General features: G+C 47.7%; 3 protein-coding genes and 1 pseudogene across 3 annotated transcripts; 3 read left to right on the top strand and 1 right to left on the bottom strand.

The window, feature by feature from the left end:
- The first annotated feature begins 5722 nt into the window (after window positions 1-5722).
- LOC136451149 (proteinaceous RNase P 2-like) lies at window positions 5723-8987 on the top strand. The gene is made up of 6 exons (XM_066451898.1): window positions 5723-6830; window positions 7262-7363; window positions 7464-7639; window positions 7880-8000; window positions 8201-8269; window positions 8340-8987. Exons 1-6 carry the CDS (start codon window positions 5727-5729, stop codon window positions 8571-8573), a joined length of 1806 nt encoding a protein of 601 aa, XP_066307995.1. The 5' UTR covers window positions 5723-5726; the 3' UTR covers window positions 8574-8987.
- Window positions 8988-10118: 1131 nt separating this feature from the next.
- On the bottom strand, window positions 10119-13862 carry LOC136451150 (probable aspartyl aminopeptidase). Its single transcript, XM_066451900.1, has 9 exons — window positions 13479-13862; window positions 13206-13341; window positions 12823-13095; window positions 11920-12061; window positions 11563-11802; window positions 11188-11320; window positions 10927-11108; window positions 10543-10655; window positions 10119-10323 (listed from the first exon to the last, which is right to left on the bottom strand). Exons 1-9 carry the CDS (start codon window positions 13717-13719, stop codon window positions 10215-10217), a joined length of 1569 nt encoding a protein of 522 aa, XP_066307997.1. The 5' UTR covers window positions 13720-13862; the 3' UTR covers window positions 10119-10214.
- A 360-nt stretch (window positions 13863-14222) lies between these two features.
- LOC136451151 (uncharacterized) lies at window positions 14223-15364 on the top strand (annotated as a pseudogene).
- A 4372-nt stretch (window positions 15365-19736) lies between these two features.
- Window positions 19737-21778, top strand: LOC136454098 (rho GTPase-activating protein 3-like). Its single transcript, XM_066454644.1, has 4 exons — window positions 19737-19844; window positions 19930-20057; window positions 20730-21125; window positions 21213-21778. The coding sequence occupies exons 1-4, from the start codon at window positions 19838-19840 to the stop codon at window positions 21582-21584; spliced, it is 903 nt and encodes a 300-aa protein (XP_066310741.1). The 5' UTR covers window positions 19737-19837; the 3' UTR covers window positions 21585-21778.
- Window positions 21779-21952: the final 174 nt, after the last annotated feature.

Here is a 21952-nt window from a genome sequence, read left to right as displayed (position 1 = left end):
AATAAGATATATCATATTATATACACAGGTGCATAAACAAACAAAATGAAGTAAACTTATTACCTCGCGAATATTCAATGAATCAGAGTTGTTGTCTTCTTCAGAGTTCATATCAAACTCATCATTACTCTCACCATTTACAGATTGACCATCAGATTACAACTCATCATCAGCCATGGCTATATAACAAAAAAAGTTTAATCAACTACAGTTTTCTTAAAAAATATGCATGCCTATAATTCAGAAATAAGAATTATTAAAATCTACATGTTGCTTCATTCTTCATGTATCTAAGCATGTATATATCTAACAAAGTACCGGTAAAACAAACAACAACATATATACCTATCCATCCATATATAGAAGAGATATTTCCATCCATCTTAATCATGAAGATATATGACACACATACAGAACCAAATTTAATAAATAAACCAACATGTAGTCTGAAACACACATACAGAACCAAAGTGAGTAGTATCTGTAACCTTCTGGCCCAAATAAGCATTTACTATCAGGTCCAAATGTTTACATTGTGCAAAGGAATATATATTTTAGTGAAACAACTCAGAAAATATTCAAATTTTCGATGGAAACACAGAACACACTACCACTTCTATAACCTTCTGGAGGTTTTCGCTAATGCTAGTATAGACTAAGTGGATAGGCTACAGCAAACAACTCCAACAAATCACTACAGAATAAAACTTCTAAAACAATCTCATGCAAAGCAAGCAAATGATCATCGGAACATTAGGATTTTGTATTTCACAATGGTCTCAGAATAGCATGTACAAATAGCAGCAAAAAAGCAGTTGGCTTACCTTGCTCTTTAGGATGGAGTAGCTCCCCTGCTGATGCTACAGAAGAACTGAAAAAGTAAACAAAAACATTTGTTTAGAACATTAGTGTTTAAGCAACTCTGTTGATCCAAATTTATAGCAGAACCAAGGCAAAACATAAAGGCACACAATTCAAAACATAGAACATACAAATATGAAATATAAAAATATGAATTATAGTGGCACATACCACGGAAATAAAAAATATGAGAGGTGGCCACCAAAATAAAGATGAATCAAACAATTGGAGAATCAAAACAACTATGCCAACCCAGATCTATGGTCAACAACTAATTTCAACCACAATAGCAGAAGCGGATCAACCATGATGCTAATTTAGTTAAAGATAAATAAACAAGCCCCATGCCGCTCATCAACAACTTCAGGGGAGAAAAAGCAATTAGCCATGAACAACTACTCACAAGAATCAGCTCAGATGGACCGGAAGCAAAACTAAATGAGCTCAACACATCACATTTATGTCTTGCACTTACAATGACAAATACAAGCTGTGTGTTGCAGGCCTAAAAACTCTAGTACTGTCACTTATACTCTGATACTGAAAAAACAAGTACAGACACGACACGACACGACACCACACCAGGAGTAGCTGGGTAGGGCCAATCTATGTTTATTTCCAACTAGTTTCTACATACATAGACTGACACTCTGGCAAAGGCAAAAAAATGGCAAAATGGATGGATCACAACAAAGCCTAGAAAATGAATATGCACAACACGCATAAATTTCAACCACAAACAAATTTGCACACTCAACTGATTGTGCAAAATCAACAAATATCACACATCGATAGGAGTGCAAATTCTAATAAATTTGGACACTCAACTGACTATGACAGGAAATTTTAGAAACAATAATAGGTTGCTTATAGGTAGAAAAAAATCAACCACAGGCAACTCATAGGGCCACACGAGATCAGATCTAGCAATCAGTGGCACTTGAGCAGGTTCCGATATTATACACTAGCTAATACAGGATGTGCAAACAAATTTCAGTTCTACTACTACAGCATGGAGAATGAACGAATCAAAGGCAGACAACAACAATGGGAGGGGCATACGAAGATTGCACAACCACAAGGACGAGTAGATCTAAAAAAATTGAAAGAAAAACACGCATCTGACATCCCAAACTACTAGAATGCAGATCGGCATCACAACGACACTGGCACATCCTCACAGCAGGGACGCGAGCGCGGGTGCGATGTCCGTGGCTCTGAACTACAAGAGAGGAAGGAGAGCTGCCCCCAACCACCGGCGTGCCTACGTGGTCTGGGTGTCAGCACCGGAGCAGACGTGTGGCTGTGAGGCGACCAGGTGGCCGTCGCGTCGGGCGGAGCAAATGTGCAGGTGTGACTGTGCAAGGCCAGAAGGTGGCCATGGTAGCGACCTAGGAGTGCGAGGAGCAAAGCTGGGACGGGGTGGAGACAGAGGAGGCCATGGAGATGTGAGAAAAGGAGGGGAGGCGGTCGTACTGGCGCCGGCTCTGAAAGGATCAAGATGACCAAGAGGGGGGGTGAATTGGGCTAATTCTAAATTTTCTTGCAATAATTAACTCCTACAGTTAGCCCAATTAACCTCTTGTGCCTAGAAAAGTATTTCTATTAATCTAACGCACAAAGGACTTACAACCTATGTTCTAAACTTACTCTAGCATGGCAATTCTATGAATGTAACAACAAGTATTGAATTGCTTAAAGTAAATGCTCAAAGTAAATGCTCAAAGTAAATAGAGAGAGAGGAACGCGGTGATGTTTTGCCGAGGTATCGGAGAGTCGCCACTCCCCACTAGTCCTCGTTGGAGCACCCGCGTAAGGGTGTAGCTCCCCCTTGATCCGCACAAGGATCAAATGCTCTCTACGGGTTGATTCTTCGACACTCCATCGCGGTAAATCATCCACAACTGCTCACAACTTGAGTTGGGTCACCCACAAGCTCCGTTGGGTGATCACCAAGCTCCCAATCACCACCAAGCCGTCTAGGTGATGGCGATCACCAAGAGTAACAAGCACGAACTCTCACTTGACCACGCGAAGCCTAATGAGAACGGTGGATGCACACTTTGCTACTCTTGATTCACTAATGAGGCTACTCTCTTGGATTCTCAAATCTCAATCACCTCACTAGGACCTTGCTCTTCTTGGCACTCACAAACGTGTTTCTCAGCTGTTGGAATGAGCAAAAGTAACTCCACACACGAGTGGAGCTTCTATTTATAAGGCAGCCTGAAAAACAAACCGTTATGAGCTTCTGCAGGGTGACCGGATGCTCCGATCATGCTGATCGGACGTTCCAGTCAGTTCAACCCACACACCAGTGTTTAGTGTTGATTGGACGCTGGCAGGGTCCGATCACCACTGACCGGACACGTTCGGTCGCATTAAACCCTCACTAGAACCTTACTGTACTCGACCGGACGCTGAACCCCTAGAGTCCGGTCAGTACTGACCGGACACGTCCGGTCGTAGATATTCTCTTCTAGAACTTTACTGGAGTCGACCAGACGCTGGACCTCAGCGTCCAGTCACTTGACCACTCCAGCGTCCGGTCGCGCCAGACGCAATCTCCTTGATCAAATGAACTAACCGGACCCTTCGGCTAGCGTCCGATCGCACCGGAGCCAACGTCCAGTCAGTATTTGATCCTCCATTCACTTCCAACTCTCGATCATATATGAATAAAGTTTGCTCCAAAGGATCTTAGGCATATTTAGGAGCTACCTAGTGCTAGTTTTAACAAGTGTACACCACACCTAACTCACTAGACTCATCTAGGTCAAGCTACCCATTCATACCCCCCTTAATAGTATGGCCAAAGGAAAAACAAAGTCCTAAACTACTCTAAGTGTCTCTCCAACTCCAATCGACACTTAGAACTAGTCATCCTTAACCTTGTCGTCCATCCTTTGAAAACCGAAACGATTTCCATCGTAGGGGCATGACCACCTTGATTGCCCAATTGATCTCCATTACCATGACCTAACTTAATTGCTTCTGTAAAACACACGTTAGTCATAGTAATCTTGTATTGTCATTAATCACCGAAACCCAACAAGGGGCCTAGATGCTTTCAGACTCCATGGATCCATGAACCAGGAAACAAATCCCCACATCAAACAACACCAAGAGCGCGATTGCCGCCATGGATCCACCGTGCTTCAACCAACACCAAAAACCAGAGAAACAAAGCAAAATAAAACTCGAATCAAAGTAAAACGAACCACAACGCGGGGAGGGAGATTTACTACAAACCCAAGGTAGCAGAAGCAACATACCTCGCCAAACCCTAGAAAATCGCCATGTGCCCTACCGCCGGGAAACAATAGCCTGAGGAGGGAGACGAGAGGAAATGAAAATGGGGAAGAAAACGAAACGGGCACCACAAATTGGGTGCGACTCCCAAAATCTAAAAAAATAGCATAGACATGTGGACCCCACAAGACAGAGACTCACACAAAAGAAAAGGCGCCGGAGACAAATCTGACAGCAGAGGGAGCTACGCGTGTTTGATCCAGCGGACAACAAATCGCGTGTGGGAGACAACAAAACACACAGTCATTGTATATCAATTCTCTAAAGTATTTGTTTTCTTCAAACACAGAAGTTTTCAGTTTTATCACAATTGTCTCAACTATCATGCTTTAACGATTTACACATTGATCAAAATCACAGTCGATTTTGTTTGCCAGTTAATCAGATGTTGGTGCTCTACCTTATAGGGGAACAATCTCCTAATAAGGTAGGTTATGTTTTCGGGGGAATTCCTTGTGTGCCATTAAAAAAGATTGCAATACCCTGTGTGCCTCTGAAAAAGTTCAGCGGTCTTCAGCGCCACTGCTCCAACTTTTTTGTGCCCTCCATGTCACTGCCGTCAGTTTGGGCTCTAACGCCGTCAAACTGCAGGTGTGAAAAGTCAAAAATACCCTTAAGTTGAAATATGTCATTAATTTTTTTTGAGCATCTTAACGACTTCAAATAAAAAAACCCAAAACTAGAAAGTTGTAGATCTCGTCGAGATCTATAATTTTCATATAAAATTATCTTCATTTAATTCCGCAAAAAAAAATATGATTTGATATGATTAATATATCTTAGAAAAATCATACCTATGCTCACTTGTGCACCGTCTCAAGTGCTATTAATTGTTTCTAGTGTTGAGACAGAGGAGTTTGTTTTCCTACCTATTAAGTGCAAGAGATTTGATTAACCATACCCATTGCAGCTGGCGGAGTTACATGGCTCAAGTGGTATTGATTGATCACTAAATACTTCCTTGCTATTTTGAAGGAGATTGATGAAGATTGTCTTGCCCTTCAGGAGGTTTCTGTTTCTTATGTCAGTAGATCTTGTAATAAAGTCGTTTCGGATTCGCATCGTTCGGAGACGTGGCATGTAACTCCGACGTGCCTGTACGACTTGATCATGTTTGAGGCTTCGGCCAGCTGATAATGAAAGGCAATAAAGTAAAAAAAATACTTCCTTGTTATGATATGAATTGGGAGAAGAGGGAACTCGCCAAAAAAAAAAAAAAAAGTGCGCCACAGGAGTGTAAGCCCCGTTCTGTTCGTCCAAGAGGACCAAGTGAATAACTGTGACAAGTTCGGCCATTTGACCCAGAGCCGGCTCCCTGAATTGGGCTCCACACGTGTCTCAGCCCCCCACCGAAGCAGCAGGGAGAGCCAGCTCGTGGGCCGTCCACGTCTCCGTGGGCGCATCGCTGCGCAAGGGGCCCGGGGACTTTCCAGGGCTGGTTAAAGCCCGCTCACCTCATCCTGTGGCGCGCCTAGACGTGCGGCCGCGTTCGTTTATAAGGACGGCGTCGTCTTACTGAACTGGCGATACGGGACTAATCCTCCTGACTGGGAATGTGGCTTGCTGTCCACCTCCATCATGAGCTGGAGCAGCTTATGGGCCGGTGGCGGACGCTAACCGCCCCTAAATTCCCGCCGTTTGTTAGGGCTCTTCCTCAACCCTTGCCCAGCCGCCGCCGCCGCGTCACCGTCGCCGTCTCCGTCACCCCCATGGCTTCCACGGCGACCTCGCGCCGCCGGCCACGGCGGGGCTCCAAGGGCCCCAACGCCGACCTCTGCCGCACCCTCACCGACTGCACCCGCCGCGGGGACGCGGCCGCCGCCATGGCCGCCTTCGACGCCGCCATCTGCGACGCCGACGCCCCTCCCCGCCTCGCCGCTCACCAGTACAACCAGCTCCTCCACCTTCTCGCCGCAGCCGACCGCTCCTCCTTCCCCGGCCCCGCAGCCGCCGCCGCCGCCGCCGCGCGCCGCGTCTTCGCCCACATGCTCCAGGCCGGGGCGCCGCCCTCCGAGGCCACCATCACGTCCCTCGCGCGCGTCACCGCCGCCGCCGCCGACACCGCGTCGGCCGCCGACGAGGCGTTCGAGCTCGTGGCCACCATGAAGGACAAGTACGGCCTCTCCCCGCGCCTCCGCTCCTACGGGCCCGTCCTGGCGGCGTTCCGGCGTGACGGGGAGGCCGCCAAGGCCTACGCTGTCGAGGCGCACATGACGGCCTCCGGCGTCTCGCCTGAGGAGCCCGAGCTTGCCGCGCTCCTGGATGTCAGCTCCAGAGCCGGGGATGCGGACAAGGTGTATGAGTATATGCATAAGCTGAGGCAGACCGTGGACTGCGTCGGCGAGGAGACTGCGGGAGTTGTGGAGGCCTGGTTCAGGAGCGACAAGGCGGCGATGGCCGGCGAGTCTGAATGGAATGCAGCTCAGGTGAAGGACGCCATTGTGGCCAACGGTGGTGGCTGCCACTGCCTTGGGTGGCTTGGAACCGGCTCTTGGACGGTGCAGCGGGTGAGAGTTGGGGCTGATGATCACTGTGGGGGGTGTAGATACCGCCTCGCTTGCATTGACATTGACATGGAGGCCACACAGAGGTTTGCTGATTCTGTTGCTGGTTTGGCCCTCGAGAGGGAGACTAAAACAAATTTCAGCAGATTTCAGGTGCCCTCTCTCTCTCTCCCATTGCTGTGATTACTTATCTCTCAACTTTATATGGCACCATGGCTAAGGTTGGCATTCTGGTTATTTTACTGCCAGCTATAGTTGATTATTCTTTTGCTAAATCACAGAGAATGAATAGTATGGGGAAAATGGACTGCGAGATAATGTGTTCTACTATCTTTTAGACTAACTACTAATGGTAATCTGATGTGTGCTTTGAGTGTGTAATGTGATTGTTTCTAACTGCTTGTTCATGTAGCTGATCCTAGATCTTAGTAACTAAACTAAGCTGTCACTTATAACTTCTGTTGTAACTTGTAACTATGGCTAGAGACCTTGCTTAAAGAACTTTATTTATTAGTTTGCTCCCTGTATTAGAAATAATATCCATTTGTGAACATAATCTCACATGTTGAGTGTGACTGTTATAGGAGTGGTTGGAAGCAAATAAAGAATATCAAGCTATAGTCGATGGTGCGAATATTGCACTGTATCAACAAAATTTTGCAGAGGGCGGTTTCAGTTTGACTCAGGTCTGTGCACCACTTTACACTGAATTTTGACATGTTCATGTTGATAATTAAGCAATATGTGCTAATCATTGTTCAACTGCTCATGCTTAATATAGAGCAGCTGGATGCCGTTATAACAGAGCTACGGGATAGATATCATGGGAAATGGCCACTTATCATACTACATAATAAACGAATTTCCAAGCTTATGGAAAATGCATCTAATAGACATTTGATTGAGACTTGGAGAACAAATGGGGCTTTGTATACTTCACCAAGTGGGTCAAATGATGACTGGTAATGCTCAGTTTCTAACCTTCAGTATATCTGAACTTACTGTTTATGCTCAATTCTCAAAGACAATGGAAAGACCTTGCGGCCACCTTGTCTAGTAAACTGGGAGGTGTTTCCTGTTTATGCTGTAATTCTGCAGAGATCGCAAACATCTATAATAACATAGTTTGTTGATTATTCACTTTTCTTCATTGTTATGTTTCCTCCTGGATGTTTCTAATTATATGAGATGCAAACATGCAGGTATTGGCTATATGCAGCAATCAAACTAAATTGTTTGCTTGTGACTAATGATGAAATGAGAGATCACATATTCGAGCTTCTAGGGTCGTCCTTTTTTCCAAAGTGGAAGCAATGTCATCGGGTGAGCTCTGCAAAACCAATCATATAGTGCTATTTCTCTGTGCATGGTTATTACACGAAAGCCTGGTTCTAGAAGCTTAGAATACTACTACATAGTTTGAACTAAAGAGTGTAATTGATCCTCTCTTAACCTGCTCCATGCATTGGATTTTGTCTTTTACTGTTAATTGTTATTTGCTAAACTCTGTTACAATTGCGCAGGTAAAGTACACCTTTAATAAAGGAAAAGCGGTACTTGTGATGCCATCCTCTTATTCTTCAGAGATTCAAGTAAGTAGTCTATTTTCAGGTGTTTTCTAGAGCTTAGTATCTGCTGTTGCTCATTTCGTCTTCATTGCAGGAGTCACTAGTGGGATCTTGGCACATTCCGATGGAAGAGAAGTCTGGTGATGAGAGAGGTAGGATTTGGCTTTGTATTGGCAGGGGAGGTTCCTGCAAAGAACATGGTGAAGTTCCCACAACTAATGGAGTTGTCCACGAAATTCCTCCAACTGAGGCATCTAACGTGGTGCAGCAGAGGCTGGCAGAAAATAAGGATGAGTCGATAACTGGTAAAAGAAAGGATAGAGATTGATCACTTATAGAGCAGCATCTACCTGGGAGTTTGTCATCTTTGAGCAATTGTGGCGAACTGCGTTTCTGCAGTCTACTTTGTTGTTGATTCAGCCGAGGCAGTTCAAGAATAGGGATGCAGCGATAGTGCCGTCCCAGATCTGCAGGATGCTGATAATTGTTAATCACTTTCACTGGCTTGCAGACTCACATTCTCCACATCGGGTGTGATTTTAGACAATTTTGCTGCGCCATGTATTCTGGTTGCATCCAAGATCATCTAGTGTAACACCAGAATACTATATAATCTCAAATTGGCTGTTCCTTTAGCTTTTACCTCTCCAGTTAATGAAAAGGTGAACTTTATTCTGGATGTATGGTAAACATTTCCAAGTGCATTTTTGAGCTGCTGTACCGTTTAGAAACTTGTATCATAATGTTAGGGGGTGTTTGGTTCCGTGGACTAAATTTTAGTCCATGTCACATCGGACGTTCGGATGCTATTTAGGAGAACTAAATATGAGTTAATTATAAAACTAATTACATAGATGGAGACTAATTTACGAGACGAATTTATTAAGCCTAACTAATCCGCCATTAGCATATATTTACTGTAGCATCACGTTGTCAAATCATGGACTACTTAGGCTTAAAAAATTCATCTCGCAAATTAGCCACAATCTGTGCAATTAGTTATTTTTTTCGTTTATATTTAATACTTCATGCATGTGTTCAAACATCCGATGGGACAGAGACTAAAATTTTCCTGTAGGAACCAAACACCCCCTTACCAAGGCAATTGATGTTGTTCTCATGCCTGGGATTCTGAGGGCAAATGCACGTTTTCCGAGGTTATTCCAGCATGGCAATGTGGCATCCGTGCCTCCAACTTTCTATTTCCTTATTACATGTTTGCTCTATACCAGTGGAGTATTTTTCTATGCCCGGAGAGAATTTCTTCGTTGTGCATAGCAAGGCTTCGTCTTTGTGCAAACTAAATTTGGACAATAATAGGGCGTGCTGGATTTTGGATCGGTGTTTCGTATTTTTCTTTGTTTCCGAAATGTGTCATAGCAAGGCTTTGTCTTTGTTTCGTATTTTTCTATAGCAGTGCACTATTTTCCTTCGTTGTTTGCTCTTGGGCCTTTCCAGAGTGCTTCGGGCCTTTCTCACCGTCTCTGTTACCGCCCCTGCTTCAGATTTCTTCTGCTCCACTCCACACGAAGGCACGAACAGCTTCAGTACTTTCGTCGTTGATCTCGGCTCAGGGTCTTGCCCTGCTCTTGTTCTGTGACAAAATGCTTGTAAAGGATGCTTCCGTTGTTCATTGGCATGTTTGAATAAGGTTTGTTTGACTTTGGACAAAACTGGATTCCTTATATTTCAAGACGGAGGAAGTACCTTTGTTTTTCTTGAAGACATCTTGAAAATCACAACTTAGGTGATCCCTGTCATCATCCATAATCTCCTCCATTAAATCACCACAAAAGTGACCAAGAGTGAGATTTTCTAATTCATCACCCTCCTTAATCCTTATCAACTAAAAAATCAGATCAACTAAAAAATCAGAATCTGAGTTTGATAGATTGATACTATGCTTGACAATCATAGTTCTAGTTTCCATTAATTTATTCAAACATAGAACAATGATAAGGATTTGGGCTTAAAAATCTACATTTAACTTCCTATCGATATCAGAAAACATCTCGAAAAAAGCTTTGAAGTGTCTGTATGTTGTGTCCACGTCTTCTTTACCACACATTTCTCGTACACTGCAACCAATGCAAAATAGTAAAGTTAGTATACAGTGCTGCAAAATTCCTAGGTCTAAAAGAAAAGCAACAATGGCATGAGCTATTTGCCAACCTAAACTATTCTTTCGGTTAAGTTTACTAATTATGCATTTATATGTGTACATATGATTCAGAAGTTGTCTATAAATACAATTGCAAAGAACTGTTTCTATGAAATGTTAAATGCCTGAGCAATACCTATGCATCGAAAGCTGAGGGATACCACAATCTACAGTCCGTATGCCAACACCAGAAGCAAGTATGGGTCCAATGGTGGAGCCACATCCCATATCATTCCTTACAACAAATTCCTGTGTGGTATTTACATCAGTCAAATCACTCCAAAAACCATCAAGTGAAAGGCTAAGTGATTGTGTTATCATCTTGTTTCTCTAGTATTCAGCATTTTTATAGGTGTGTATCAGTGTATCATGAGCAATAGATGATAAAACAAGGAAAAAATAATATCAGCATTGCCTCTGTTTGCTAGGCGTGTCCATATGTTCAAACTTCAAATATAACTGGGGTTTTGCAATAAAAAAAGTGCTAGGAGTAACCACGATACAAAAAGCTAAAGAGCACCTGAACCGGAAGATTATGAATCCTTGCTATTTCTTTGAAGAGAAAAGCTGTAACAGCACTTGTGGCATAACGTTGGTTAGCATTGTGCTTGATGACAAGTCCCTTCTGTAGTTCTGGTCTGTGGCACTCTTCATGCTTTTCGGCATAGTTTGGGTGCAGAGCATGAGCCATGTCCGCCGAAACTGGAAGTGTTCATAGAATTAAGCTAGAGCAAGTAAGGTCGATACAATTAAGCTAGAGCCCTACATGTTCAAATCTTACCAAGGAATGAAGAATGTATTGCACGTTCCAAAGCTCCCTCCCCCATCGACTGATGCATCAAGGAATCGATGATTCGTCTCATAGCCTGGAACATGGTTGGTGCACCAGCGCCTTGCATTGAATCTGAACCCACCTGAATATTGCAGGAATGAACATGAATATCAAATTACCCAGTTAGAAAAAAAAATAGCATTCCCTGGAATACTAGTGTTCTAATTCTTGCTTATGGCTAGTTCAATCAAGCATAAGCCACCATACATAGGATCCAACTGAGGATCGGGAATCTAGAAATGTAAGCATATATTTTTCACCAGCTGGGTAAAATTTAATATGATATGACCCATGTAGAGCAGCACTTTTGTGTATACAGTGTACCTCCTCATTATCGAACATAGCAACCATTCTTATGGCCTTCTCATTGGATAATTGTTCTGCCATCTTGGAAGAGTCCATGAGAGATCTGAGAGCACAATAACATGAAGCAAGATTATCCAGTCTTCCAGAATAGATGAACTCATTGTTTCCCCCACCAAGGCAACTAGGCTGGGTATCACATACATTCAACTCCATACCAATTATTTCATCTGAGTCACAACCTAATTCCTCTGAGAGAATCTGTGGAGTACAGAGATAGTAAAAGATATAACTAGAAGCCATCTGTAACATTCACCAACTAAATTTCCGTACAGTATGGGGACAATCCCAAAAGCAAACATGAGAAATTGGAGTTACCTGCAAAAGTAGTGGATGGTGGGTGACTTTTGTAGAGCTAGAGCTTTTGTCATCAGAATTTGTAGTGTCTTCATGTTTTGTTGCAAGAAGTGGAACAAGATGAGTCTCTAGGTTAGGCTTGAACCCATCAGTATTCACTGTGCTACAATGAAAAGGAATTCATTCATATAAGGGGAAAGACCATGTTTTTTTAATAAACCGAAAATATTAAACAGTAAGGATAACACCAAATAGTATAGAAAGGTAGATCCTGAGGTGCGTGCTAAAGGAAAAACAGAAACAATGCTGCCAAGGCAATTGTTTCATTAAAAAGAAAAACAAAAACTGAGATAAAGAAATATATGCTACAAGACATAGAAGGGACAACGAACTACAGAAATATTCACTTATCGAGAGTTTGAGACTGGCAAGAGAAATGGCAAGGCATAATACAGGATGCCTGGTAATTATTACAAGATTTACAAGATAGAGCCGAAGCACTAGCGGCTATAGCACAGGAGACGGAGGAGGTTGAGACGGAGGTTCCCTCAAGCTTAGATGCAAAACCGGTGTTGTTGCGTCTGTGATCCATGTATTGCAGACTAGAGTCAGCACTGGCCGATCTCGTACTGGTGGAGTTAGGAATGCCTGGGTTCGTGATAAGTTCTTGGGAAAGGTGGACTAAATGTCGTTTGGGAGCTGGTGGTGGCGAACTTAAGCCTATAACAGTTACACAACTTAGTATGTGATAAGCCTATGTAGAACCTCAAACTTCCGCAGCCTAGGCTGCGGATGGTAGCGCCCCTCACGCATGTACCGGCTGTTTGCTACCTTCTTCTTATTATAAATCAAAGCCGGGAAACCGGATCTTTCAAAAAAAAAATTACAAGATAGAGAAGTAACAAGATGAGCATGAGGACTAACCGGTTAAGATGGACAGCCAGTGTAGGTACACGTATCAGCGGCCTGGTGAGTTTGACAAGCTTATGCTTAAAGGAACCATCTGTAGCCTTGAGGATGACTCTCCCAGCCAAAGTTAGATCTCTATCGAACCATGTATGCCACAGCCCACTTCCATACGTCTGCACATTGACCATCTGGTGGCCAGATTTGATGGTGGCAGACCTGGGTTTGAGCTTGAGACAGGGACTATCAGTGTGGGCTGCGATTATGTTGAAACCGTTCCCAACTCTGTACCTGCAGTGGGTACGAGTGTAAGCTGAAATCATATTCATTCATATCGAGTGGCAGGCAATTGACACACGTGATATGATATGAGTAAGGAGAGAGCGAGGTGGGTGACTGACTTTTCCCCGATGGCAAAGGCGACCAAGCAGGACATGTTGCGCGTGAAGAAGTAGCGGCCGCCGGGCTGAAGGTCCCAGTCATCACTCTCGCTGAGCAGCTTGAAGCCCGCGTCGAGCAGCTGCCTCTTGGCCTCAGCTGGAAGCACGGAGAAGGAAGTGAGAGCGTGGCGGTAGCGGAATGCGTGGCGCGCTAGCGAGGAGTCATATCGCCGAACAGTGGGCGGGCATGAGGACGACGAGGGGACGGGGAAGGGAAGCGGCCTGCCGACGAACCTGTGGCGTGGAACTGCGTCCATGACTCGTTGAGGTAGTCGAGGAGGCCGGCGACGATGGAGGGCGGGGCGGCGGAGGCGTCGTCCGGGGGCGAGGCGGGGTGACTGGAGCAGAGGAGGCGCGAGGCAGGAAGATGGCCGCGCCATAAGCACGACGTGGTGGAGGAGAGAGCGGAAGGGAGGGCGGGGTTGCGGCGGGCGGGCAGCGGAGGCCTCGGGAGGTGGAGGCGGAGCAGAGCCATGGACGGCACCGGCTGACCAGTGTGTGGAGGCGCGGGCGGGCGGCGCCGGCGCGGCGTAACAGAAGGAGGCGAGTGGAACTGTGAAGAGATGACGACGGGGGCTCAATGCAACAGGCCAACATCGCGCGGCTATAATAGCATCTCTAAGTAAGTTTGTTGCGTAGGGCGTAGCCAAGTAATATAGCTAGGCTATAATAGCATCTCTATTTTTTTTGCGTGCTTGTCTTCCTTGCCGCCGGCACTCTGCTTAATCCCATTCCATCTCTTCGTCATCCAATTAACCCACACGCAAAATTAATCACAAAATCAACCATCATCATATAGGTAATAGGTTTTCCATCACTTATAATCAGATTTCTTGCAGTGGCTGTGGCTCACTCCATTCGTACAAATAATTTCTGTAAATATGATTGCTCGAGGTTTCGCCGCTTACCGTTGGATGATCGACTTCGAATATGCAGGTACAAATAATTTTATTCTTACAAAAGCTCCATGGTTCCTGTTGGAATTAAAAGTACAAGAGAAATGTATACAATTACATTTACCTATCCGTTCATTAAAAAAGGCATTCGTCTGCAGGTATGCTCTGTGCTTCTGCTGGCCTCGTTGCTCCGGCTGGTGTACCAGCGGGCGATCAGGCCACCGCCGCCCAGGATCTGCGGCGCTCCGGGAGGACCGCCGGTGACGGCGCCCAGGGTGAAGCTCAGGGACGGGAGGCACTTGGCGTACCTGGAGACCGGCGTTCCCCGGGCCACCGCCGCCCACAATAACATCTTCGTCCATGGCTTCGACTCCTGCAGGCACGACGTGCTCCCGGCGTCGCAGGACCTGCTCCGGCGCCTCGGCGCCTGTGTCGTCTCCTACGACCGGCCCGGGTACGGCGAGAGCGACCCAGACCCGTGCCAGACGGAGCAGGACCTCGGCGACAGGTTCCACGTCGTCGGCTTCTCCAGGGGCGGGCAGGTCGTGTGGAGCTGCCTCGCCCACATCCCGCACAGGCTCTCCGGCGCCGCGCTCGTGTCGCCCGTCGCCAACTTCTGGTGGCGCGGCTTCCCCGGCGGCGGCGTGTCCAGGCGGGCGTACGCCGCGCAGCTGCCGCAGGACCGGTGGGCGGTCAGCGTGGCGCGACACGCGCCGTGGCTCGTCTATTGGTGGAACACCCAGCGATGGTTCCCTCACTCCAGCCTCATCGCGCGCGACCGCCGCGTCTACTCTCCGCCGGACCTCGACGTCATGTCCAAGCTCGCCGCAGCCGCGGGGCCGCGGCCCCGCCCTTACAGGGCGGAGGTCAAACAGCAGGGGGTGTTCGAGGCGCTGCACCGGGACATGATCGTGGCGTTCGGCGAGTGGGACTGCAGCCCGCTGGAGCTGGAGCTGGGCAACCCGCCGCCCGGCGAAAAGGAAGTGACGGTGCACCTGTGGCACGGCGCCGACGACCGTGTAGTCACGCCGATCATGTCGCGCCACATCGCGCGGAAGCTGCCCTGGATCATGAGGTGCCGGACGCCGGGCACCTGTTCATGCTCGCCGACGGCATGGCCGACCGCATCGTCAAGTCGCTAGTGCTGGGGGAACAGAGGAGAATTCCCTGCAGACCATTATAAAAGGATACAACTTCCTTTCCTTGTCGACCACCGGTTCACAAATTTCGTCCCCTACGTACCACTGCCGTCATCCCTGTTAGGTCAGTCTCAGTAGTTTTCAACCCCCCATATTTTGAAAATAGTGTAGAAGAATTTCATCTCTATAAAACTCTCTCTACTCCCATAAAACTTTTATGTTCTCTCTCTTCATCGAGACAGACATATTTAATGCCCATGAAAATCTATGATATCCCCGTTGCGTTGGGCGTGGGTGTCAGTTTTTTGGATTAATGGCCATTCTACCGCTACTTCCACTAGTTCCGCACCCCGCGCGCTCGGTTCTCCAGCAGCCTCTGCAACCGTGAGGAAGACGGCGGCACGCGCCCCGAGCCGAGCGCTTCACCAGCCTCGGAGTCGCCGTCCAGGTAGAGATGGCCGCCTCAGCTTCCTCCTCGTGCTCGTGGCCGTGGCCCCCTCCGTCCCGCGCGTGCGCCATCGCCACTCGCCAGCTCAAGGCGCGGCGGCGGCATGTGGTGCTGGTGTTGCTGTTGCCGCCTCCGCCGCTCCTGTTTCATGGCGCAAAGATTTTTGCAGCGTCAGATTCGTGCCCGTGGGGATGGAGATTCCGATGTGGATGCGGACGCAGCATCCCCTCACCCCGCCGGGGCACCCAGCGTCGTCCGCCGGGACGCACAGAGACGAGCTCTTCCCTAGGTGGCGGCCGTCCACTCGAAGAGCTCGACGCCGGTGGTGGTGTACTCCACGTGCTCCGGCCGGGGCTGCAGGCTGCAGACGCACGGCGGCGCGACCGCCCTGCTGGGTGTCGCCGGCGTCGTGGAGACGTCGTCCCATTCCCACGCGTCGACGCGCCCCGCGGCGTCCATCGTGTACACCGGCTCCCGTTGACATTGAACTGGCAGAACGGCGCCATAGTTACCTCTGGTTTGCTAGCACATCGGCATTCTGAATCTGAAGTAGGAAGACTGGATGAGAAGAATTTGATCAGATCACTTAACTGGGTAGGAGGCGTCTTCGTACAACTTGACATGTTCCTTCAATATGTCGTCTTCGTACATCGCCCAGTTTTTTCAGAACAAGAACGAGAAGAAGAAAACGCAGGTGCCACAAGAACAAAGGACTGGAGGGCCGTCATGTCAGTACCGTCGGCGTCGGCCGCGTCGTGCCTGCCGCGGCGCCCGTGCGAGAGCTCCACGAGGTACTTGCGGCACCCCGCCTCCGTGGCGCACGAGAGGGCCGAGCAGACGCACGACGGCGCGGATACGTCGTCCCACTCCCGCGCGTCGACGTGCCCCGCGGAGTCCATCGTGTACACCGGCTGCTGTCCGCGCCGGAGGACGACGCGCGCATGGCGTCCACCCAGCACCGTCCGGGCGCGTCGGCGTCGAGCAGCGCCCACTCCGCGTCCACGGCCCGCGCGATGGCGAAGCGGGACAACAACAGGGGATGGCAGATGAGCAGCACGGGCGTATCCTCGCCGCAATCGCCGGCAAAGCAGAAACGCAGGCAGAAGCTCTTGGCGCAGTCGTCCACGCCGCGGCGGGCGGGAGGAGGACTTGCGCGCCTGTGACCAGGTTCAGGAGGCTCAGCGCCGGCAGACGGATCGCGTACGCCCGGCCCTCCGCCAGGCTCAAGAACCACGCCACTGAGAGCTTGGTGCTCCCGTCGTCGTCGTCGTCGCCGTCGCCGCTGCCGGCCTACGCCAAAACGGTGCCCAGGAGCAACTCTCGGCGGTGGCATACAAGGAACCACTGAGCTTTTCAGCGGAGGGCAGAATGGACATTTCGTCCTCCAGCTAAGGCACGTTAGAGGCAAAGTTCATGGTAGTGGCTTGGAGGGGACGAAATTTGTGAACGGGTGGTTGGCAAGGAAGATGAACTTTTCTAGTGTCGTAAAAAAAAATTGCATCTTTTATAATGGCCTATCGGGAATTCTCTCTTTTCGCATTGATTCGTATTGGAATTTGGAAGCCGACGGGCCGTCAGGCTATTCTCTGCGTGCATCCATAGGACCACAGATAGTGCACTTCCTATCACATACAGGTTCAGAATCCAACATTTTTAACTTTTTGTGTGTGTGTATATATATATATATATATATATATATTTGTTATAGTAGCATTTGCCAATATCTAACTTTTGAAATTACAGATTTAACGCTCAATTCTACTGTATATAAGATAATATATAATATATATTATACAATTAGTACTATGTGATGCTATAATCAGTTTTTGTACCTTTTGGAATTTGGATATCCACCTTCCGAATCCTAGGTCCGCCTCTGCTTAAGAGGACTTTGATAGATCGTCACATGGTTGGCATGGATAATCGATGGTAAAAGACATGACATGAGTTACTGAAAAGAAAAAACTAATATAATAAAAACATAGGAAGAAAAAACGACACCGGCGAGAAATGTACAGGAGGAATGGGGCCATATACCCTCTTGTCAGGGTGTGTGGGCCTTTTGCCTACCAGCCACATGTCAACTCGCTAAGAACACGAATGGGTGTGTGGTCAAATTGGCTCGATCTAGCTACAATAGCAGGCATGAGTGGATTTGGGTTGGGGATCTAACCTCGGGTGCTGTCCAAATTATTTAGAAAACAAAAACTTATATTAGCCCATCTAGCCCTACCTCCACCCCCACCCCAACAAAGAAGCCCCCTTAGCGGCCTCATCCGCCTTCCCATGGCGGCCTAGACGTGTCCCCTCCTCTCCCCTCTTGAGTTGCCGAGTGCTAGAACCCTTGATGTGGTTCTGTTCGCTTCTCAAATCCACCCATAACATCCGTGTGACCGCTACCCCGACTTAAGACACGGAGAGGACTAATGAACACCGCCACACCGAAGCATGGACGCAGTTCGTGAGCACGCCCCTCGCGGCCTCTACGTGGATCTCTATGACCGCAACCAGGAGGAGCAGCGGCAGCAGATCCACAACACGTAAGTGGTGTGAAACTATGAAGTAATTTGGTATTTTTATCTAGTATCTACAATGTTCTCTGTCTCGCTCCTTTGAATTGATATCGTCGATTATGTTCTTTGTTATGTATGCTGTTTGTTTATATCTATTAATGTACGGTTAGTAAGATTTTTAGTTGTATATTATTTAGCCCCCTCTCGTCCCGTTTCTAAATCCACCACCGGTAGCATGTGACTCACAAACTACAGCCATAGCCGTATCTGAAGTTGGAACGAGCATACCCTGTGTGAACAGGTTCAAGTAACCTAACCAACGAGTGCATTTTGAATTTTTGAGAGGTGGAAGGAGACACCTTGTCTTACATTTCTAATAACATGAAGTCAATTTGAGCCCATGCTTGGATTTAAAAAAAAAACAAAATGTCAATAACCCTCCTGAAAGCCGTTGGCACTGCGTCTAACTGCTGGGATTGCAAGAAGCGCGTGGAAAATTTTAAATACGACGGAGTTTATACCAAATTAACCAAACATACATATATAATAATAGGAGTATCTCACAACTTGCAACATATTTTTTTTTTCTTTTTATTTGTATGTGTACTGCTATTATACAATGGGCCACTACTAGGTAGGTGAGTAGACCATACATGTCGATCGCATCGACGAAGATCTTTTAGGTTGATTATAAGACGAGGCACATATTTGCACAGAAAAGATGAAGCGGCGAGTTGGCGTAGTGGTGCCGCTCACGTCGCTGCAGGATGTATGCGCATGCAGCTAGTTCCTCACGTATGACAGGCCACGGGCAGCGTGCCATGGATCCACCAGCAACCGCCTCCGTCTCGGTCGTCAGCCGGTCTCCCTCTCCCTCCACCATCATTCCATCAACTGCTTCTGCTTGCATTGCAGTGCACTCCCTGTCCCTGGGTCTCATCTCCGTCCTCGCATTCGCATCATATCCATCATCACGTCTGATCCACAACTCCCCTCTCCGATCCATCGACATCTCATCTCTGCGTGGGCTAGCCGCAGCTTCAATTATTCTTGCAGAGATGAACACGATGACGACGACGATGCAGGGCGGCGGCGGCGACGAGGAGCAGGGGTGCTAGCCGGGCGGCCGCCGCGTGGTGACGGCGACGAGATAATGGAGATCGGGTGGCCGACGGACGTGCGGCACGTGGCCAGGGGCGGATCTAAGTAAAGCGTCGGGTCCGGACCCTGATGACTTCCGTAGAACCAGCGATACCCTCTGTATTCTCATCATGTTGGACCCCAGTGAAATTAAATATTGACTCCAACAACTGTGCAGCCCAGTGCAAAGGCCAGCAGGCCACAAACGCAAAAGCCCAATATGAATACATGGATGGACATCGTGTAGCCAATAAACAACAGAAGCAAAGAAGCTAACAAGCCCAAAAACCATGCCGTCGATTACTCTGCCTAGACCGGCCGCCGCCTGATGCTTGTCTTTCTGATTCAACTTCTAGGTTTCTTCCTTTGCGATCGCCCCCCTCACAGCCTGTAGATATCGCCGTATCTTGCCGTGGCCGGCGCCGGCGTGACGTTGGCTGATCGGAGCAATATCAACATGTCAGGTAAGGAAATATACGCATGGCTGCAGGCTGCTTGCTGTTATTCAATATCTACTTTAGTGTTTAATTGTGTTCACTAATTTGATAGCCAATCAAAGCACAATGGACGGATTCTTGAAAGGAAAAAAATCCCCCTGTGATGATCACTACAAATATGATTGCTTGAACCCAATTATTGATTTGCGGTTTACAAAATTTAATGATTGTTTTAATGAGGTAAATTCTGAATTGCTTACCTATGTTGCTGCTTTCAATTCCAATAATTCTTTTGATGCTTTCAAATTTGAGAGTTCGATGGAGTTGGCAAATGCATATCCTAGTGATTTGATTCAAATGAGCCAGACGATCTTAGTCTTGAGCTTCGTATTTACATTGATAACGTGCGAACCGATGCAAGATTTGCCCCATTGGATACTATTTCTGAACTTGGTAGATTCATGGTGGATACATAAAAACATATTGCTTTTCCTTTGGTATATCAACTCCTCAAACTTGTGCTAGTTCTTCCTATCGCCATAGCATCAGTGGAAAGATGTTTTTCAGTAGTGAAAATTGTGAAGACAGATCTACGGAACCGTATCAGGGATGAATTTATGAATGACTGTGTCGTTTGCTTCGTGGAACAAGAATTTCTTGATGCAATCCCAAATGATGATGTCATAGTTCGTTTCCAGAATTAGACGATAGTACCCGTAGAGTGAAATTATAAGAGGTAACTACTATTATAAAAAGTTTATTCTTATCTTATTATAATATTATTAATTTCGCTCCTATATATGAATCCTTAATTTTTGCAGCCTGGTTTCACAATTATGCCTATATTTTGCATGTATCATGGTGTTAGATTACTATAAATTATATCATGAGTTTGCGCCGACCCCATCACAGTTTTTTCTAGATTCGCCACTGCACGTGGCGCACGTGACGTTCGACCGGTTCCATGGCTTCCGCGGCGTCCCCGAGGAGCTGTTGCAGCAGCAGCAGCCGGGCCTAGGCCTAGGGGCGGTGGAGGACGGCGTCGTCCGGGCGCCCAGCGCCAGCAAGACGGTGTTCGGCGTGTCCACGGAGTCGATGCAGTGCGCCTACGACGGTCGGGGCAACAGCGTCCCCACCGTGCTCCTCCACCTGCAGCGCCGCCTCTACGACCAGGGCGGCCTCACGGCGGAGGGCATCTTCAGGGTCGCCGCCGACGGCGCTCAGGAGCAGTACGCCAGGGACCAGCTCAACAACTCCGGCGTTGTGCCCGACGGCGTCGACGTGCACTGCATCGAAGGCCTCATCAAGGTACCGTACCGTAGTAGTCCGGCCGTTCAGCTAGCCATTGCATATCCTATCTGACGTGCGCGAACGACGTGGGACAACATGATGCAGGCGTGGTTCCGGGAGCTCCCCGGCGGTCTGCTGGACGCGCTGCCGGCGGAGGAGGTGACGCGGTGCCAGACGGAGGACGACTGCGCGCGGCTCTGCGGCGCCAGGCTGCCGGCGCCCAGGGCGGCGCTGCTGGACTGGGCGGTCAACCTCATGGCGGACGTGGCGCGGGAGGACAAGGCCAACAAGATGGGCACGCGCAACGTGGCCATGGTGTTCGCCCCCAACATGACGCGCGCCGACGACCCGCTCACGGCGCTCAGGCACGCCGTGCAGCTCATGAACTTCCTCAACATGCTCGTCGAGAGGGCGCTCAAGCACCACCACCAGGCGTCCTCGTCGTCTTCTGCCTCCTCTGTCCTCATCAATGGATGACGATGATGATCGATCGCCGGATTAATTAAGTAGCAATGCAAGTTCGTTGTGGAAGTTAGTGTAGGACTAGTGTGTTTTAATTTAATCTTCGTGTGTTTGTTGATTAATTCCATCAAATTAAAGCTGCAGTGTGTATGTGTGTGTTTAATTTCTGTCTCGTCTGATCTGATGTCCTGGTTAATCGATCTGTCTCAGGTTTGCAGAGGTCTTGAGTATATATATAATTGCATTGATAGAGTACATTTGTTAAAAAAACTATTGAAGTACACATCAGTGATGCATCTGGACACTCGGCTACATGTGTGTTAGTAACACAGTAACTACATCTATGCAATATAAGTGTGGTGTGAATTGTGATACATCTTCGG

This window comes from Miscanthus floridulus, chromosome 5 (assembly GCF_019320115.1).
Source record: "Miscanthus floridulus cultivar M001 chromosome 5, ASM1932011v1, whole genome shotgun sequence".
In the NCBI taxonomy this organism is placed as follows: domain Eukaryota; kingdom Viridiplantae; phylum Streptophyta; class Magnoliopsida; order Poales; family Poaceae; genus Miscanthus; species Miscanthus floridulus.
The sequence above is the reverse complement of the archived record's forward strand: the minus strand, read 5'-3'. Positions and strand labels throughout refer to the sequence as shown.

What these genes read in the sequence shown, in the direction of transcription:
- LOC136451149 (XM_066451898.1), top strand. Translation starts at nt 5,727, where the DNA reads ATGTGGCTTGCTGTCCACCTCCATCATGAGCTGGAGCAGCTTATGGGC. An exon ending in GCGGTTTCAGTTTGACTCAG is followed by an intron (nt 7,364 to 7,463) that starts GTCTGTGCACCA and finishes AATATAGAGCAG; the next exon opens with CTGGATGCCGTTATAACAGA. An exon ending in CTTATTCTTCAGAGATTCAA is followed by an intron (nt 8,270 to 8,339) that starts GTAAGTAGTCTA and finishes TCTTCATTGCAG; the next exon opens with GAGTCACTAGTGGGATCTTG.
- LOC136451150 (XM_066451900.1), bottom strand. Translation starts at nt 13,719, where the DNA reads ATGGCTCTGCTCCGCCTCCACCTCCCGAGGCCTCCGCTGCCCGCCCGC. An exon ending in GCCTTTGCCATCGGGGAAAA is followed by an intron (nt 13,096 to 13,205) that starts GTCAGTCACCCA and finishes TACCCACTGCAG; the next exon opens with GTACAGAGTTGGGAACGGTT. An exon ending in CCTCAGCTTTCGATGCATAG is followed by an intron (nt 10,324 to 10,542) that starts GTATTGCTCAGG and finishes CATTGGTTGCAG; the next exon opens with TGTACGAGAAATGTGTGGTA.
- LOC136454098 (XM_066454644.1), top strand. An exon ending in TTAATGATTGTTTTAATGAG is followed by an intron (nt 20,058 to 20,729) that starts GTAAATTCTGAA and finishes ACCCCATCACAG; the next exon opens with TTTTTTCTAGATTCGCCACT. An exon ending in GCATCGAAGGCCTCATCAAG is followed by an intron (nt 21,126 to 21,212) that starts GTACCGTACCGT and finishes AACATGATGCAG; the next exon opens with GCGTGGTTCCGGGAGCTCCC.